The 19,356-nt window shown below is 43.2% G+C and overlaps 1 protein-coding gene across 1 annotated transcript; it reads right to left on the bottom strand.

Annotated features, from left to right (window-relative positions):
- Nucleotides 1-13,228: 13,228 nt before the first annotated feature.
- Nucleotides 13,229-19,356, bottom strand: SDHAF4 (succinate dehydrogenase complex assembly factor 4). The gene is made up of 3 exons (XM_062608160.1): nucleotides 19,095-19,356; nucleotides 16,148-16,300; nucleotides 13,229-13,503 (listed from the first exon to the last, which is right to left on the bottom strand). Exons 1-3 carry the CDS (start codon nucleotides 19,339-19,341, stop codon nucleotides 13,394-13,396), a joined length of 510 nt encoding a protein of 169 aa, XP_062464144.1. The 5' UTR covers nucleotides 19,342-19,356; the 3' UTR covers nucleotides 13,229-13,393.

The raw sequence follows: 19,356 nt of genomic DNA, 5'->3' as shown, positions 1-19,356 counted from the left end.
CAGTTCTGAGCTTTTTCCTCATTTTCATAGCACGCATTTCCAAAACCTACTAGTATCATTTAAAAGAAAAGAAAAAATAATTTCCTATGGCTTTCTTTTTTGACTGAAGATTTAATTTACCTCACTTCTGCTCTGCACAATATTGTAAACAGGCAGCTTTGTCAACACATGTAAGTTAGGTTTTCTTGTACTTCCCTGTGATGTGTCTGGGGGTTGTACTCAGAGACAACATCTTTGTCTGGATGAAATGGGTCTAATCTCCCTGGCGGTGGTTCAAGGCCAGGCTGGACGAAGCCTTTCGTGAGATGGTTTAGTGTGAGGTGTCCCTGCCCATGGCAGGGGGGGTTGGAACTAGATGGTCTTAAGGTCCTTTCCCTAATTATTCTATGATTCTATGATTCTAATCCAATACAGGCGGACCAAGTCTGCTTTTGGCCAAGTCATTCCACCTCCAACAGCTTAGTTTTCTCATCTATATAATGAAGATGATGTACTGACCTCCTTTTAAAGTGTTACCAGATTTACAGAGGTGAAGTGCTGCTAAAGAACACTTTATTATCAAGTTCTGCATCCTTGGAGCTTGGATTAAGTTGAAAGCATTTGCCTTGTGCTCGTTTGTTCTTCCTGAAACACCTATCTGCTTTGTATTTATTTTTAGAAGACAGCATGAATTTTGAGGTTCAAGGAAATGCTTCTTGCACTTGAGAGCCTCTGTCTTCCTTTGTTGACCCTTTATGGCATCAACCTGTCTCAGATATAGGAGTGTTTCTGGAATGACTGACTCAGTGACTCATCCTAGAATTGAAGCTCCCAAGAATCAAGAGAGCAGAACTGGAAGGTAAGCAGGTTTTCCCACTTCTGATCCTATTTCTGGCTGAAACTAAAATACCCCATGTGACTTGTATTCCATACAGCCTAAGCTGAAGACTGGTACCCTTGATGTACATAATTCACAAATCAGTCTGGGGGCATTAGGAAATAGCCTGGCACATATTTCCAGATTACTTTGTGAGAAATACTACAAGAGCCATCAGCATGAGAAACAGCAGATGACAGAAAAATGCTGCTGCTGCCTGATGATGTGTGAACAGTTTGGCCGGCTTAGGCAGGGGATCTATGGAAAGACGCTTCGTGAGTCCCCAGCGTTCTGAGGTGAGTACTTGGGAGGAGGCTGCAGGACCCTGAGCTACAGCTACAGCCAGCTTGCAGCCAGCAGTATTTCATGATGCTTGAGAAGTTCTTGCAGTCAAAAAAAAGCGGGGTGAAAGGTGCAGAGCCTGCAGAGCTGGTCTCCAGCTGAGGTACCCAGTCAGTGGGTGCTAGTTGGGCTTGAAAATGCATGCAGGGTTTTCTATGTCTTGCTTTGGCTGTGGTGCTTATATGTGTGGAGGAGAGCCTTCTGGTTTAGTTCTAAAGCTACCATCTTTCATCTATGGTCAGAACCAAAAGGTCCTGCTGTTTTTTATGGAAAAGCCCCTTCTTGGTCAACTAAAAAGAGAGAACAATTATTTTTTTTAAAGCATTTTTACTTTTATTAATACAAATGTGGATGAAGGAGAATATTTTAAAATATATCAGGTGAAATATGTATGTGCTTTGTTATTAGGGAACGATTGCTGTGAGGAGTCCTACTCTTTTCCTTTAAACTTTTGAAGATAAACAACTTCCATAGCTGCAACTTGTTTAAACTATACTTTTATCATAAACACTATGAAAAAATATTGGCTTTTATTAGAAAAGTGAAGAACTCTACAGTCAATTGAAGTTAAGAAGAAATGGGATTTCTCCTCCTGCAACTAACCTGATTTTAATGTTAATGAAACCCTTACAAAAAAAAATAAACAACAAAAAACCCAAAAAAACTCCAGGAAGGGTAAAATCTGAGAAATAATACTGAATGTTACAGAAAAGAACTGCTTTTAAGTGGTTAACAGAGCCTAAGGTGTTGCACAAGCACTGATGAGATTGCTCCTTCCAAGTTTTATTTTGGTCACAGACATACTTGGTCTGAGGAAGACACATAGAACTGTAGACAGTCTGTGAATGTGACACCGTGGTTCAGTGTGTCAAGATCAGGGGTTTAGTTGATGTTTCCAAGAGGTCATGTGCCTGAGGGTGCTGTGCTTATTTTCACCTCAGTCTAACTGGTAGATGCAGCCTATCAATCTTCTCTTTCTCTCTCCCCTCGTGTGGCCTTTAGTGGAGCCCCGTTACACAGCTTTAGCTGAGGCATGCCCCTGTACTGTATGAAGCAGCCTGTAGATGTTGACTGTTAGGGAGTCTGAGAAACAAACTCTTTCCTTCACAAATGAGTTGATTCGCACCTTTCTGAACAGCCTTACCTCAGATGTTGTTCAGATGCCTCCACATTATGATGTTATGTGTCACCCTGGTCAGGATGCTTGTATTCAGCATTGATTCTCCTCATGTCTTTCAGCTTGCATTGTCTTGTATGTGCAGTGAAAATAATCCTATCTTCTTACTGTAAGGTTTTAGATCAATAATTTATCCAGAATTCTGTTGATACCTATTTCTTCTTTGAGGGAGTGGGCAAACACATGTTAATGCAACAATGAACCCCCAAGCAACAGCGTCAGCAGCCTGTAGAGCAGAGTGGGACCTAGTCTTTGCTCTGCTGCTTTCTCAGGCTGTACACAGTATCCATGGTTCTTTGCCTTTAAAAATATCCAAGAGTACTAACATCTGAGCACTTTTTAGAGAGATGTGAACATATCACATTTGAGTTGATTCTTATTCAAGTAGTAAGCAAGGGGTATATGTACAGGTATATTTCCAAAGAAAGTTTTAATTACTCCCGTCCTCTGCAGACCCTCATTCCTTACCACATGCAGTAACTGGCATTCCCCACCATCAGCCAGCCTGAATAAATTCATTCACACAATCTTCATTGTTCTTGCACTCTTCTTGTTTTTCTTGCTCTTAAACACACTTCAGCCACAACTGACGTGGTTGAGTTCACATGACCCAGCCCTCAGAGCACTGCTGACCATTTATTAACAGAGAGAACACTGATTACTGAGCATTAGGCTTTATGTATTTTCCAAATTCTTCCCATTGTTTCCTGGTGATGCAAAGGAAGTGTTTTGTGCCAGTTCTGTTTCTGTGACCATTGCAGAACAGCAGTGCAGCCTGTAAGTAGAAGAGCAAACACCACGAGGTGCAGAAGCTGCACAAGCCATAGCTGGATAAGAAGATTAAGGTATGGGCTATATTTGGCCAGGAATTGTTTTTTAATGTCAGGGATACAGCAGACTGTGCGTACCTGGGGAGAAACTGAGAATGACGTAGTCCTCCAACCTCCTGTTTTGGCACATGCAATTAAAAGGCAGGATAAAGATCATGGAAATAAGATGCTGTTCATATTAGAATTTCAGGTGGAAATAAAAGTAATTAAGTAACATATATGAGTGGGATTGAATGCCGTGTGAATATCTAAAAGTGAGGATTCACCTATGAATGTAAATTTTTAAAACAGAACTAAGCAAAAGACTGAAATAATCAGATTTCTCCACTAAGAAGTAAAACTGCATCTGACAGCATTTCAAATTTTATTCTGTCATTATTCTGAAGCATAATCACAGAATGGTCTGGGTTGGGAGGGACCTTCAAGGTCACCCAGTTCCAACCCCTTGCCACAGGCAGGGACACCTTCCACTAGACCAGGTTGCTCAAAGCCCCATCCAACCTGGCCTTGAACACTTCCAGGAATGGGGCAGCCACAGCTTCTCTGGACAACCTGTGCCACTGTCTCACCACCCTCACAGGGAAGATTTTTTTTCCCAATGTCTAATCTAAATCTCCTCTCTTCCAATTTAAAGCCATTTCCTACATGTCTTCGTAAAAAGTCTCTCCCCAGACTTACTGTAGCCCCCCTTTAGGTACTGGAAGCTGCTCTAAGATCTCCCCAGAGCCTTCTCTTCTCCAGGTTGAACGAGCCCAACTCCCTCAGCATGTCTCCGTAGAAGAGGTGCTCCAGTTCTCTGACCATCTTCATGGCCCTCCTCTGGACTTGCTCCAAAAGGTCCATGTCCCTCTTGTGCTGGAAGCCCCAGAGCTGAATGCAGAACTCCAGGTGGGGTGCCACCAGAGAGGAGCAGAGGCAGAGAATGATGCTGTTATTGCAAATAAGAAATACCTGACATGCCTTCTTGTGGCTTCAGTTGAGTATTTACAATAAGGAAAAAAACAAACTCTTCATTCACATTGGATCCAGTCTCACGTACATTAAAGTCAGTAGAAATGTTACAGTTACTCAGGTCTCTGGTATCTGAAATTTGTTCTCTATACTACTTTCACTTAATGATGTTTATCTTTTTATTAACTATGTTTTTCCACTCAGGAAACACTACAAGTCCTCTTGACTAACTAAAGCACTAAAAAATAAACTGTAAGAAGCAATTTCAAAGGAGAAGCTGATCAAATGCTCCTTAAATTGTTTCCAAAGGCGATTTATACTTTTGTATATTAGTTCTGTTGCTTGGCAGTTGATTTTGTGTACCAGATACGGGACTGCTTGAGCAACATGGGGCCTGAAAGAATTGTACTGAAAACTACACATGCAAAATAGCTGAACTATAAGACTATGGTAAGAGATAATGGAAGACTGAAACAGAAAATGGTCCCACCACTGCTCTACAATGCCTGCCATGGAGGGACCTCTCCCAGAGCACTGGGGGATACCTCTGTCAGGTGAAGGGTACCGGCTGAACTGGATTTGGGGTATAGGTCCAGCAGATGTTGTTCTGTTACAGTTTGGTGTTTGCCATCAGGTTTCCTCTCTCATGACCACAAAAATATGAGCTGGCTAAACAACTCCTCAGCAGTGGAGATGAGACATCAGTGTTTGCCTTTTACACCAGTCTTGATCTGCCTGTAACTTTTTTTAGTTTTTAAAATGGTATCAAATATTTATAGATAAACAAACTGCAGAAGAAACACCATTAGCTTTAGTTTTACTGCCTAAAATATTTTATTATAATTGTTAGCTATCGAGCTTTGATACATTGTGAAATGGTTTCATGAAGTGCGAACCTCCCACACAGGGATGAAATCTGCCAACACTTCTGTATTAGGTGTGTATATATATGTGAATAAGGATATGCAAATGTATGTAGATATTCATGTTCTAGAAATGGTTACAGTTTCAGTTTCAGCTCTGTGTGGGATGCTGTTATTGAAAGAATTTCCTTCCACAGAGAGGAACAACATACACATTTTGTTTTGCCAGAGAGGAGAACTGCATGCCTGAGACTTGTCCAGAGTACCAGAGATGCAGGAGTCCAGCCCACTGTCTGTAGGGTAGCCAGGAGTGCTCGAGTAGTTCCAGGGACAACCTGGGCTTTGCAGCTTGCCTGCCCCTGGAGAAGACAATGTGGGGGTGCAGCTAAGCAAGACTCAGCTATCCTGCACCCACATGGGATAGCAGGAAAGATCAGTGAGTCATCCTGTCTGCAGCTGCTTGGGTTTGCCTAGCCCACAGCCAAAGAATGGGGGAAGAGAGCTGAAAGTCCTGGGAGTGAGGTGGTGGGAAAGGATGATGTACTGGGAATTGGATGCAGCACAGAGGGAGCTGTGACATTTAGTGGTATGCTAGGTCATACTGTACGCATCTTATTGTTCACAGGGAACTAAGTTGACTGGCTAGGGGAAACTCTCTAATAGATGTTACAGTGACCTTGGCATTCAGCAATGGAAGGAAGGACTCCAGAAACAAGGACCTGTTTGCTGGGGTTCAGGGTACAGCCCCTGCAGCAGTTCAGCCCAGGCCTGGTGCCACTTGAGGCAGGGATGCCTGCTCCTGCCTCCCTCCCCTCCTCTGCTTGCCATGCCTTCAGCCAGCACCTGCTGGCAAAGATCAGCCCAGCACTGCTGGAAGTGCTTGTGGACTCTACCCAGTACACACACAGGGCAGGCAGCAGAGGTGCTCCCACAACACTCCATAGATGAATGGTTGCGATCCCTTCCCCAGCATCCACTTCTCCTGCCCTGGCACAACTCACCTGCCTTTGGTGGCAACAATCAAAACATTTATTTTCTCTTCAGCTCTAAAGTGTATGAGGCTGTGGGGTAGAAATCAAACAATGAGGCATTTTAAGATACAATGCAGCATGTAACAAGTGATTAGTATACCCACACAGAGGGTTACCTGATAGGTATGATGACACAGCATGCTAACTTAATGCTCTGGTCATCTCATTCTCCTCCCCTTATTTTCAGTAATATGGGGAAATGAAATACTTGTTCTTCCCTTGCATGTCTGCACTGTTGCGCTTTCTGGCTTCCTACAAAGCACCACAAAAGCTGTGCGAATCCTGCTCAGAGCATTCTGGTTTTCCTCCTTGCACAGGGCTTGCAGCGTGCAGCAGCTGCTGCAGTACAGCTGGTATTATCCACACTTCACCACAAATGGCTTTACAGGAAGGACCATCTGGTCATCAGCTGCCCAACGTGCATTTGCTTGTCCCCTGCTCCTTTTCTGTGCATCACTCAGCCTCTTCCTGCCAAGTGCTCTCCCACCAGATGTCTTCCTGGGTGACGAGACAAGAGGACGCAGCACCCCCAAAACAGCAGCAGGTAGAGGGACCTCTTTGAGACCCCTGTTCTTAAGAAGGAATAAAGCCCAGCTTATCTTCAAAATGGAGACAGGACCAGAAGATAGCTGCCTGGCTCAGAGAGTGACCTTGCACTATTACAAACAACTGTGTTGGTACTCAGATGAGACAGTCAGGCCCAGCGTCTGAGCTGACATCACACACAGCAGCCATGTGCATCACTAATTATATCACTTTGTTCTGTGAAGCCCATTTACTCAAAACTGTGCCTTTTAAGAGATGGTTTTGCCCACAGTAGTCATTCACAGGTGACCCTACAATGTACTGCCAGCCAAGTCTGTCCTACCTTAGCACGGGATTTCTCTGCAAACAGAGCCATCAACCTGTAAATCCAGCCAAGTGACTTGTTTTGGGACTGCCCTTGTCCCAGCTTGTTTGGGACCTTCACCGATGGCCAGTGCAAGAAGACCTTAACATGAGCTTGTGTTTATGTGTAAAACTTTCGGGAAGATTGGTGCTACTTCTCAGGGGCATCTCTCTCTCTCTCTTTGCATCCTTGACTTCCCACAAAAGCTACATTTTAATAAGGAATTTGTATTTGAGAGTCACAAGCAACTGGAGGAGTTCCAGTCCATGGGGCTTATCCTTTTCTTTGACTGTCAACAAGATCTTCACATACAAAATATAAATCATCAAAAGATTTCCTTTAGAGAAAGGAGGGAGAGGGAGAAGCACCTGCAATGTGGGATTAATTTTATGAAGTATCCTGTTACTACTCCAGAAGAACTACGGGTACCTATACAGAAATGTCTGCAAGGATGGCAAAACTCAAAAGCAGGATTAAATAAAATGCAATTTCATAATAAAAGAGCTGTAGCTGTCATTACCAGGCAGAAAAAATTACTTAACCATATAAAGGGAGGATGACATGACAGGCCTGCCAGACCAAACACTCACCTGTCATTATACTGCAGTCCTATCGCAAGGAAAACATCTGCAAAAAAAACCTGTCTGAAGATCACAGACATACTGTAGAACTTGCAAGTGAAAGCCCTGAGGTAAAGAGTAGGCTAAAAGCAGGATGTTCCTTTAGCCAAGCAACATTTGCTTAAGCATCTTCTGGGTGATGGTAAATTTTTCGCCAGCTTTCAAACTGGAAACACACCACCCTTTGTTCTTTGACCTCTCACAAGAAAGTCACACAGACCAAGGCTTTGCTGAGCAAATATGTATTTTTGTTCCTAGTCTGCCAGTTTTATCTTGATCTTAGCTCCCCCTCTTTCGGCAGCACAGCGGATGAAGGCAGCTTAGTTTTCAGGTTGACACTGCATCCCCTCCCTATTGGGGAAAAAAATCCCCATCAATTTCTAGGTCTGAGATACTTGCTGTCACCCAGTATAAATATATTCAGTGTTACCCTCCTGGCTGTATCACGCAGTAGACACTTGTTTGGGAGGTAGACAGGCAGAAGGCATTTAAAGTCCCTGCTTCAGTGTTCTTCCTCTCGTTTTAAGGGAAGGTGATCAAGAGCTGGCCCTGAGAGCCCCCTTTCCTGCCAGCAGTGCTGGGGATGGGCACAGGCAGCAGCAGAACTGCAGGTCCCGCTGCCTCGCTGCAACCCTCCCTTGGAAAAGGCAGTGGGCAATTCACACCTCGGAGTCACGAACACCCCAGTTTCTCTGCTGTCCCCACCACAAAGCTGACAGCTCTCCAATGGCATCTTGCTTAGGACAGCTGTTTAGGCAGCCTCTGAAGTTTAACGGAGGGGATGCACTTAAAACTTCCTCACATCCACCATCTGTAATGAAGAATTCATCTCCCTGTGTTAAGATGGACTACTCTGCAGAGGCTCCACTGCAACTAATTATGAAGCAAGCACAGATGGCTACATAAGTCACTTCGGTTTAAAAGAGCTGATTAGGAGAGAGTCCCAGTATAAACAAGAGCTCATTATTAGAATTAACCTGAACACCAGTTCACTTCATAGCTCACCTAATTCTGTCGGAGACTAACATTTGAAAATTATAATGGTGTTTTGATGGCCAGGTATGTCAGTTTATTACAAAGTTATTTGTTAAGTAGGGACCTTAAAGAACTTATTTGAACACTCCCATCCTAGAAATGGCAACACTAAAATATGTGGTATTTTACAGGCCGGAGACCACAGCTGACTGGGAGATTTAATACCTGGAAAATGATGTCAAAGTCTTACTGCTCTAAGCTTTAACTGGCATTCTGGATGTTCTCTGAAGGGAAAAAAAAAGCTCTGCTCGCAGTAGAAGAATGCAGAGAGATGCTGAATATTTCTGAAGAAAATACATATGGTCAAAGTTTTTCATCAGCTTGGTTTCCAGAGGATGGGAAGCCAATATCTGCACTGCCCCATGATTCCAGAAGCCAGTAATTTCAACTGTTCTGAAAAGGTGTCAAGAAGAGAGTAGTTTCCAAGGTAATTAAGTTACCATAGCTGGGAATGAGGAACAAGTAATGCCCCAGGCAGGGAAGGACAGGCAGAAAGATGCTCCTGCCTGGTGGGGACAATGTCAATCAACAGGGATACATGGAGGAAGACACTGGAGCTACAGGAGATGTAGGACATTCACAAGCAACAAGACTTCTTTAGTTCTGCTCTTCACAGCAGTTGTTTTAGAGATCTTTTCTCAGGATTTGCCAAAACCTGATTTTATAATGATGATCCAGTTTCTACTGTGCCACCCTTTCTGCAGCAGAAGTCCTTGGGAAGCTTACACACTACCACAATGTAAGAGTGAGAGATGCCATGCCCACATTACAATATAGACTGCATATCTCAGCTGATCTGACATGAAACACCAACTACCAGCTACACAGAGGTATTGTCATATTGCATGTTACAACAGCATGAAAGCAGCCACGAGTTTTAATGGTTTTGATCACCATTAGCACACAGAAACACACCTCAAATCATTTCCTTACGCTTTGATATGTTTGATGCAATGTTAGTGACTAATGAACAATGACAAAACCCACAGGACTTCCAAATCCTCCTCTCTTACGAATTAATACAGGTTTGCTATTTTCCTGACACTACAGAACAAACTGCTGTGGTCCTTTTTAAATGACTATACCAAACCCTGTGTCATGACAAGGCATGTAACAGCCATCACCACAGATCGCTCAAATCTGTGATCATTTCTTGCAGTCAACTGAAAAAGCAGTAAAGTTTTATAACAACATTCTACAGTTCTTTACAAACATCTGCTGCCATAAAGGGTAATTTTACTGATTCACTAGACAATAAACCCTGTGCTATAACTCAGTAAAATCAGCACTGAAATACGTACTTTCCAAACAAGGCAATATAAAGCAAACATTAACCTGTAGAGTGTAACTTTATGTATTTTGTAATAAGGTAATCACAGAGCAATTCCTTCAAACAATAAAGGCTTTGTCATTTTAATAATGTGCCTGATGTATCTATGCAAACTAGCAGAAACAAGTTAAACTTTAAAAGAGAAAACCTCCTGCAGAAATGCAGCTTTCAGTAAAGAAACCAGAAGGGAGCAGCAAAAGCATCCTCCAGTACTCCCAGAGTCTGCTCATGCTGGCAGAACAACTTTCCTTTGTCTCCCAGAAATCTAACAGCAAGCGGATACAACCCCTGCTGCTTTGCACTGTTTATACCAACAGAGAGCTACAAAAATAGATTCAATCAGTGTTTATGATAAAAACATAGCTATGGCCAATCTAATGGCTAGTGCCACAAGCCATTGCCGTACCCTAATGCTGTATCCCACTGAATCACTAACATTAATCACCTGGGAAGAGGAGGAAGGCAGCACTTAAAACATGCTGGAGTGCTTTTGCAGTGGCAGACGCTGCAGCAACAACTGTTTATGCCCTATGTAAAATATCCTCCTGTTGGCTGTTGCATTCAAACCTTCAAACCATGACTGGCTTTGACAGGTAGGACAAGTGATTTTGTGAGATGTTATTTTAGACTTAATCATGACCAGAGCCTAGGGCTGCTCTGTTTGGTAATGCTGGACTGACAGAGCACATAGAAAGGCCTGGCTTCCCCTCTTTGGTGGTTACGTGTTATTTTGCCCAAAAGCTCAGTTCCTTATCTCTCCCTGACACATTCCCTAAACAAATGAAACAAATACTTGGTGGTTACTGGCACTGGCCAGGGAGGAGGGCCTGAAGCTCCTCAAGACTGAAGCAGTATCCTCCATCTCCTGAGCACAAACTCCCTGACAGCTATTCACAACACTGACAGCAAGGGCCTTCTTATTCTGAGAAAGAAAGCAAGACCCCTGCCTTTCTGAGGCACTCTTGTTGGTATGGACAGCACTGAGAAGTAACTTCCAAATCCCACGTCCTCCTCAGATGGGAGGGTGGGCCAGGAGTGCTGAGAGGCAGGCATCTGCAGATATGGAAGGGCCTGAACGGCACTCAGGTCTTTCCTTAATCACAAAGCAGGTGGAGATGGGAGGGAACTAACTGGAACATAAAGGAAAGCATGGAAAAGCGAGGCTGGTCCTTTATGTGCTAATTCAAACAGGTGCAATTCTGCAGCTGCTGTCTGTGCTGAAGGAAGAAACTAGAATTGAAAACCAGGAATGCGAGGAAGTTGAGGTAGGTAAAGGTTCACAGTGTGTGCTTGGAAGGTGAGAACCTGGCAAGAACTCATGCAACCATCCATAGATGAGGAGAGTAAGATTCAGAATTCAAAAATACCACAGCTGTGTTAGCATTACTGCCTCTTCCCCAGTTAAGATGTTCTGCCTGTTAATAATGATGCAGAAAAGGCAGAAGTTTCCAATTAAAAGTTCTGCTTCCTGTTTGAAAACATGGCACATTGTGTGATGAAGCATTTTCCAACCCACCAGCAAGTGAACAGGCAAAGCATTACTACAAGTATTTTAATGAACTGTATATATTAAGGTTTAAAGACAGCCGACCCAGCACATGCTAAGGTAACTGAAAATGTCAACAGATTTTGGGAAACTGTAACTATCACACTACCAAAGAGGAACTAAAATGGCTTTGGCAGGAAAACAGACCAACTCTGGTCAAATAAACACACCATCCAAACCATGCTGCAGAATTTAAATTTGTAGAAGATTAAAGGTTCAAAATGTAATTAGCACCAGTTACTATCTCATTTGAAAAACAGGCTTTAGTAAACCTCATTTTGCTCTTCAGCGAGGTACTTGGTTGATAAACCTTACTGAACAGTCTTAATACTTTAGTAGGGCATCACTGCAGTGAGACAAACATCTTGACTCTCAACTAGGACAATACTATGTTGATAAAACACATATCAGGTATACAAACAAGGTAGATTTTAGTGGGGAGCTCCCCCACTGGCTGCAAGTTGAGCAAGTTCTAGGGAGTTTGTACACATTTGTGATAGGACTAACATACCCTAATGCTCTAATAAAATAATGCAAAAGGCAAAGCAGAACAAAACCATGCCTGCCTACACATAGCCAGAGCAACGCAGAACAGCAAACACCATGAAGTAAAGCTGTCTTTCAATTCAGACACAACTTGCTTTGGCACAGAAAAAGGCAAAAATGTACAGGGAAAAAAAACATGGGTCATAGAACGGGAAGTGGTCCTGTGCTCTCCAGGAAACATATGCAGCTTTAATGCCTACTGTGGTACTGTGGCAAAACCAGCTAATGGAACTGTGAATATATCAGCTGGAGCATGTACAGTAAAAGAGGTTGAAAAATCTGCAAAACACTAGGAAGGAAAGACAAAGGGATGAAGAAAACATTTACAGCTAAAGACTGGAGAAGATCCATTTGTTTAGGCTATCAAAAAGAACTAGCACAGAAACAAATTGGGCGTATGTTCACACATTTTAATAATGACAGCTTGATCATATTAGTAAGTACCCACACAAGTGGAAAATTTGCACTCTGCTACACTACTTTCAACTGGGCAAAGTCTTGATTTAAGAACTGATCACAGAATGACTGAAAGATACTTAGCTCAATGCCAGGTAACTTAGTTTTAAGACCTGCGATATCAGACCTTCTAATGTATTCAGTCCTCTTTGACCAGGCGGTGTCAGAAAGCAATGGTATCCTTCCCCAAGCAGTATTCAGCCCGTTTTCAAGCTGGCATCTCCATTCATCAAGGGAAAGATACTGCAAATAGCACTGACAAAAAGCCACTGTACTTTAAACCAGCACAGAGCACCCCTACACTACTCAACATCAGAAGCTGATCCTCTCAGAATTAAGCCTCCATTTCTATCCTGCCATTCACAGCCATCAGTCAGATGAGATAAAACCAAATTTCCATCCCCTCTCCACAAACAAGAGGAACCCCAACTTGTTCTCACAGAGACAGAGGGGACAGTTCTTGCCTAAGGTCACTTTTAGCAATGAACCACTGTGCAAAAGGCTGAGATCAACCACATTCTGATCTCTTTGGAAGTGGCTGAACTTCTGATACACAGCACCTAAAGTCACGAACTGCAAAACTCTGCCAGCACTTTTGAGACATTATGTAGATGTTGAAATACATAAAGAAATCCTAGCCCTTAGACACCTCAGTCCGCTCCCGAGTAACGATTTCACATCACTATTTACATCTGCATAATGTAAATAAACAGCATTAAAGATCAGGTGTACCTTGAGCAAATAATGGCTGCAAGATTTGAGTTGCACCATCATGTTTATTTACATAACACCTCTCAGAAAATTCATCACAAACATGACAGAAACAAGCCGCTTCACAATAAACCCAGGTAGGATTTTTCTGTACATTATATTTTTCAACAACTAGAAATGTTTTATTAGCTATACAGACACATTTATACATTAAAAATCTATACAACGTCCTTTTCGCTCCCAGTCTCCAAAACGTGTAGGTTCAGGGCCTTTCGGTCCACCTCTCTCTTTTGTGACAGGATTGATTCCATCAGGGAATTCTAAAACGACAGGGGAAGTTTGTTAAAACACCTATAATGTTGACAAATATAAAATGCCATCATCTACAATGTTTGCCTTCTCTTTTTCATTTTCAAATACAAAATAAATTCTCTTGTTTTAAAGGCAATCCTGAGTTAAACATTTCCAAGTCATATAAAAGTAATGTCAAAGAGTTTTTTGACTCCAGTCAGCAATACATGTGATCATAGTCAGCTATGCAAATAAAAACCAACTCACTGTCCAAAGGCACTGAAGCACCACAGTTTCTTATTAACTGCTAGAGAGAACTCATGCCCTTCAGGTACACTGTACCTATGCTCACTACATCCAAACACCAGCTCACTTTCTGTGTTTGCTTAGGTCCTAATTTTAAGCACTCCGTTATTTTTAGTTTGAATTTTAGTCAAGATTTTATTATTCTTGTCGTTAAAGCACTGTATTTTCACAGTTGTCAATTTGTTCATCACCACCAGACTAGACACCTCACTCACAGGAGGCACTATGAAATCCTAAATGGCTAAAATTAGACTTTTTACCTTCTAAAACGCAGCTCAAGTTCCATAAGTTCCTCTGATGCGCGTTCAGGAGAGGGTGACTCTTTGTAAGTGGGGTATGAATGGGGCTCTCAGATCTCTCTGGTATGCTAAGCTTGCATATGAGCAGTGCTGCTTCTATTCCCAGTACCCTCCTAGCTCATGCCACCTACTCCAGCACCATGGACACCTCACATTCAATATCCTTATGCTACTCAGTGCTCCTTTACTCAGGGCTCTCTCTTAAGAGTAGTAAATTCACGACACCTGCGCTGCACAGTGGCCATCCCACTAGGCATCACCAAGCCATGCAGTAGTTTCTAGCACAGCACCATCCTAGGCTGAGTGTTTTCTCACTCTGCATTAGACGGCAGGGCTCCCCAAAGCTTCTGTATCCCACAACCTCCCTGGCCCACTGATTCCCCAGACCCTCCTGTACACATGCCTAACTTGGGGCTCCCTCAGCTGTATCCCTCACTCAGTCCTCGTGGGCAACACAAGTAATGAGAAGCACAGTTGAAAATGAGAAAAAACAGCAGAAATCCTAGAGAGCAGAGAAAAAGGACAGTGATGAAGGGAAACTCATGTAGCTACAGGCTGTACAGAATGATATACTGGGGTGCCTGTTTAAAAATTCATGTGGACCAGGACAGGAAATGTCAGTGTGTGAGCTCCTCTGGCAGTACAAGAACTGCAAATGCATTCAACAATATTTTTAGATGTCATCATACCAATATGCACTACTACTGATGTGCTGACAGCAGATGCAGAAGCTCAAAAGATTTCTCTATGATAGCTGCACAGCACTGGGAATTCAAATCACCAGCTGAAACTCTTACACTTTTCCCTAAGAACACAATGGGAAGTCATTATAACAAACCATCGCTGGCATTACATGTGGAAAATATACAGGTACAACTAAATTTAAAGCCAAAATAAACCTTGAGTCTTGTACTAAACCTAGAACAAAGCAAAAAGCAAAATATAATGATTATGCATTTGTTTTAAATGAAGCAGTGGCAACATTTTTCTTCTTGGGAATAAAAGGACAAGAAATTAAATAGCTGCTTGCACAGTAACTCCAACTCTGAGTCAGTTCTGTAGTGAGTCACAATCTGAAACTGCAACTATTTTGGAGATGATACTATAATTTTTCAGTCATTCTGTCATCTGGAAATTCACAGTAATCTACTGATGTATTAAAAAAGCTTGTCCTAGAGGCTCGAAATAGATAAACATGTTATCACTCCTGGCAAACAGCAGCAGAACATCAGATTGTGGTGAATAAGACAAATCATGACAGCACTTTTAGTTAAGGTGCATTGGGTCAGGGTCAACCCAACAAATATGGGAATATGGCTAATTAAAAACAAGGAAGAAAGAGATTCTTTCTTCTCCTGTCTGATGAAAATAGAGTATTGTCTCCAGTGACTTCAGCAGCAATGTACGTGTACTTCAATCTTGTCAGGTTCTCTAAGCGCAGCCCCACTAAGTTAACTGGAACACAACACAAACAGCAGCAGTTCATTAGGTCTCCCCTGACACTCTTGGTGGCTCAATCAACTCAGTACCTGTTTCTGCCTTCCAAAACACTACCTAGGAGAATGGCTGTCCATAAAATACAGCATGAATCAGAAATCTTTTGTGGACTAAGAAACAGAACAGGCTTTTTGGATGACAAAAAGTAGCTGGTGCCCTCATCAGTCTAGCACCACAATTTACAGCTGTACTGTAACAGACCAATACCAGCTACATTACTTGGAATCATGCCATGGTTCATGGTGGAAAGCACCTTTGGCAGACATCTGGCTCCAGCCTTGCTCAAAGGTCAGGGCATCCAGGCAAAGCTGAGTAGCAACGAGAGGGATCATAGTTTTTCTCGGTGGCTTGTCACAGTGCTCTACCACCCTTGTCCTGAAGACTTTTTCCTTTATACACCATTTACTGCAGCTTGTCCCCACTGCCCTGCCTCTTTTTTTCAGAGCCATTAAGCTTAGCAAGTGAATATGAAGTGTGCTGCAAGCCTATCCCTCTTCTTAAACCAACGTCAGCACTGCACCTCAGGTCCTACTTTTAAAACATGCCTTGCGGTTTGTAAAACATGACTTACTTTCCAAGGGTTCCTTCTCTACACTGAATTCCTCCGGTTCATCAAATCGACCTACTGGTAACTTTGGTTTCCTGAGTGGCTGCTTAGCAGGTTCAGATCTTCCTCCTGTCTTACAGCTGGTGCTCCTCTGAGAGCTGCACAACAGTGATAACTCTATCAAACAAAAGGACATGTGTACCATCAGCGTGAGGGTCATACTGTTCAGAGCACCTCTGAAAAACTCAGAAAACTTCAGAAACCAGGGAGCAGAGGGAAGGAAAATAAACTCCAAATATTAGTTTGACATTCAACTCACAAACACCTAAGCAATCGGCACCGATAATTATTTCTGGCCCTAGAAACATACGTAGGCAAAACTGTGTTAGTTGTGTAACTCAGTCCACATAAACAGTGTATTTTAAAGTGCTTGAATTTATCTTCACTGTTATCTTCTTGTATTTTAGACTCTAAATAGTAATTATGCTAGCACAGGCCAGTACATTCTGTTTTCCTGGAAAAGTCCTAACCTCCCCCAAGAAACCTGCCGATTTCCAGGTCTTGGCTCATTTCCAGCAGCTCTGGAGTCATAAAAAGCTTCTGCTTTCCCAAAAGAAAGTTTTAAAAAATAAAAAACGCTGTTCCCTCAGTAAGAGCTTTTCCAGAACGCTGGTAGATAATAGCTGGGGTTTGCTTACGATGGTAAAAGAGTTCAGCTGGTAGTCAAAAGCAGGACAAACTTCCAGCACATTTAAGTTAAATTACATAACTGCATGCAAATGCTTTAATTAAAAATATAAACATCTTTCCTTTAAAACCCTACTTTTTTAACATAAATGGAGGAGAAAACTTATTAATATCCATACCTGAAGTTCTCACGAGTAGAATAAAAATGGAGATGCACAAATATTGCAAGTCATAAATCACAGAACAGGAGTAGGGGGAGGGAAAGAAGGGGGGGGAGTGAGTGAAAGAGTTGCCTGACTGGGTTTAAACCACGACAGTTTGGGAGCGACATTAAAGATCATCTAGTTCCAATTCCCCTGCCATGGGCAGGGACCCCTTCCACTAGACCAGGTTGCTCAAAGCCCCATCCAACCTGGCCTTGAACACTGCCAGGGATGGGGCAGCTACAACTTCTCTGGGCAACCTGTGCCAGTGTCTCACCACTCTCATAATAATGTAATTCCAATAAATTCAAGAAACAATTCAGGAGTCATAAACAAGCCAACAAGTACTTACAAAGATCACTCAAAATGACATCTATTTCTCCATTTGGTTAAAAAGCCAAATGTCCGCAGTGAGCATAAACTACCCTCTGAAAGTATTTCGGCTACGCAGAAGTGCCTAAAGGAGGTCTGACTTAAGAAGGAAGACTTAAACAGAAATGCTCCCTGTACCAGCCTTGGCACAAAGCACTTGCAAGAACTATTATTCTACCTTGCTGAAGAGATCGTATCAGGAAACCTTCTCAAGCAGTGTGGATCTGACTCACCTATATATACACACCCACTAACAATCCACTTGTATTCCCACAATCAGCATATTCATTCATCTCAAGATACCAAAGCTTTAAGGTTAAACCCTACAGTCACATAAACAGTACTATGCTGCCAACTGCTGCCAATCCCCAGAAGGAGTAACTTTTTTTCTTGCCTTAAGCATGACATAATGGACTATCAACAGTGAGGAACCTACTCCTTCCACAAACATGGGATCTTTCTACTCTTGCCAAGCAAGCTGAAAGAGAAGCTAGCTACAAAATTAAACTATAGCTGATATTCTAGCACAAATTCAAATAAAAGATTAAGGTACTGATATGAAACTGATTATCTCAGTCAACATAGAAGCAGCAAAAACCATTTTCCTATTTGTAATGCTTGATATTGGTGACCGAAATAATTTTTCTTGACAGAGGTGACAGAAGTTCAGCATTAAGTACCTCTGAAAAAGACGAGAGGAACAATCAACTCTGTCAGTAAACAGCATTCTATAAGCAGATCGTTGACTCCTTCATCCTTTATGAGCTATCACAAACTCAACCAATTTATTAATTATATGCCTGAATTTAAAAAGAAGTTGAAAACCACGGGTCTTTAAAGCTGCTGCACAACCAACACCTGTAATATCCAGTTTTTCCAAGTGGTCCTCGGACCACAATTTATCAAAACAAAGCCATCCCTGTGGCAGGAGCTGGGCACTCGGGGCATGCTTGGGATGAAGTGAGGAGCACCAGCCAAATCCTGCCATGAACCTGATGGCCAAAGAGCCTATAAAGACATCGAACATTCTGCACACCCCTCCTGCCTACTTCAGGAATACTGCATCGGTAGAGATCACAGAAGTTTCAGCTTCTGATGGAGAAGTGGTCTGACCCGTAGCCCTCTGGAACAGCCTAAGATGTGTGTGCATGTGGGACATTCAGTCTTAGGCAGGCTACAGGCTATCTTATTTGCCCTCCAGCCTGGGTTTCTCCATAAACAATCACCTATTTCCTCACATAAAGGACACAGACCAACTTCCAAAGCCTCAGTTAAGTTCCCTCCAGCTAGTCTACAAATACTATATCACGCGTTAGTATTTTACTAGCGTTTAAGTTTGTAGCAACGATAGGCGAAAAAAACCTTCAGAACAACGAGGCCGGAGAGCAGCAGATTTGCAGTATCGGGGAGAATATCAGTATCTGGAATTACCAAAAAAAAACCACCCCCAAACAGGAATCCTGTAGAAAAAAAACAGTAAGAGGGGGAGGGAGCTGTGGGCTGAAGAAGCGGGGGTCGGGCACGTCCCCCCTCAGCCGCCGCCATCTTAGGCACCCTTCAGCAGCCCCAGCGACAACAGTCGCTGCCGGTAACCACCCCCCAGTCTCTCGCTCTAACTCCCTGCGTGACGAAGGCAAGGAGAGGCTGAGTACCCCGTCAACGGCAAAGGCCGTCCCCTCCCTCCCTCCCGCCCTCCGCCCGCCTCTTACTCGCTACCCGGGGCACTCCGCGCAGCATTCGCAGAGCCATAGCCCCGCCGACACAAGACACCCGGGGCAGGGGGACGACGAGGGCACGGCGCAGGCGCGATGCGCATGCGGAAGCAGGAGGCGGGGCTCGCCCGCCTGAGGGAGTGGTGGGGGGAAAGGCGGTTGAGATGATGGCGGCGGCTGTGGGCAGTATGGTTTCTAGCAGCGTGGGACACCAGACACCCCCGCGCCGCGCTCCGTCTCTCATGAACGGAGCGGAACG

This window comes from Pezoporus occidentalis, unplaced genomic scaffold (genome assembly GCF_034315485.1).
Source record: "Pezoporus occidentalis ecotype Australia unplaced genomic scaffold, CSIRO_AGI_Poc_V1 ctg13, whole genome shotgun sequence".
In the NCBI taxonomy this organism is placed as follows: Eukaryota; Metazoa; Chordata; class Aves; order Psittaciformes; family Psittacidae; genus Pezoporus; species Pezoporus occidentalis.
Note: the sequence above shows the minus strand (reverse complement) of the source record. Positions and strands in the feature narration are given on the sequence as shown.

Bases quoted from the DNA above. Each gene is read 5' to 3' on its own strand.
- SDHAF4 (XM_062608160.1), bottom strand. From the start codon at position 19,341: ATGAGAGACGGAGCGCGGCGCGGGGGTGTCTGGTGTCCCACGCTGCTA. The intron at 16,301-19,094 runs GTAAGAGGCGGG...TTTGTTTGATAG, and splicing joins CGGAGTGCCCCGGGTAGCGA to AGTTATCACTGTTGTGCAGC. The intron at 13,504-16,147 runs GTAAGTCATGTT...CTGTCGTTTTAG, and splicing joins AGAGAAGGAACCCTTGGAAA to AATTCCCTGATGGAATCAAT.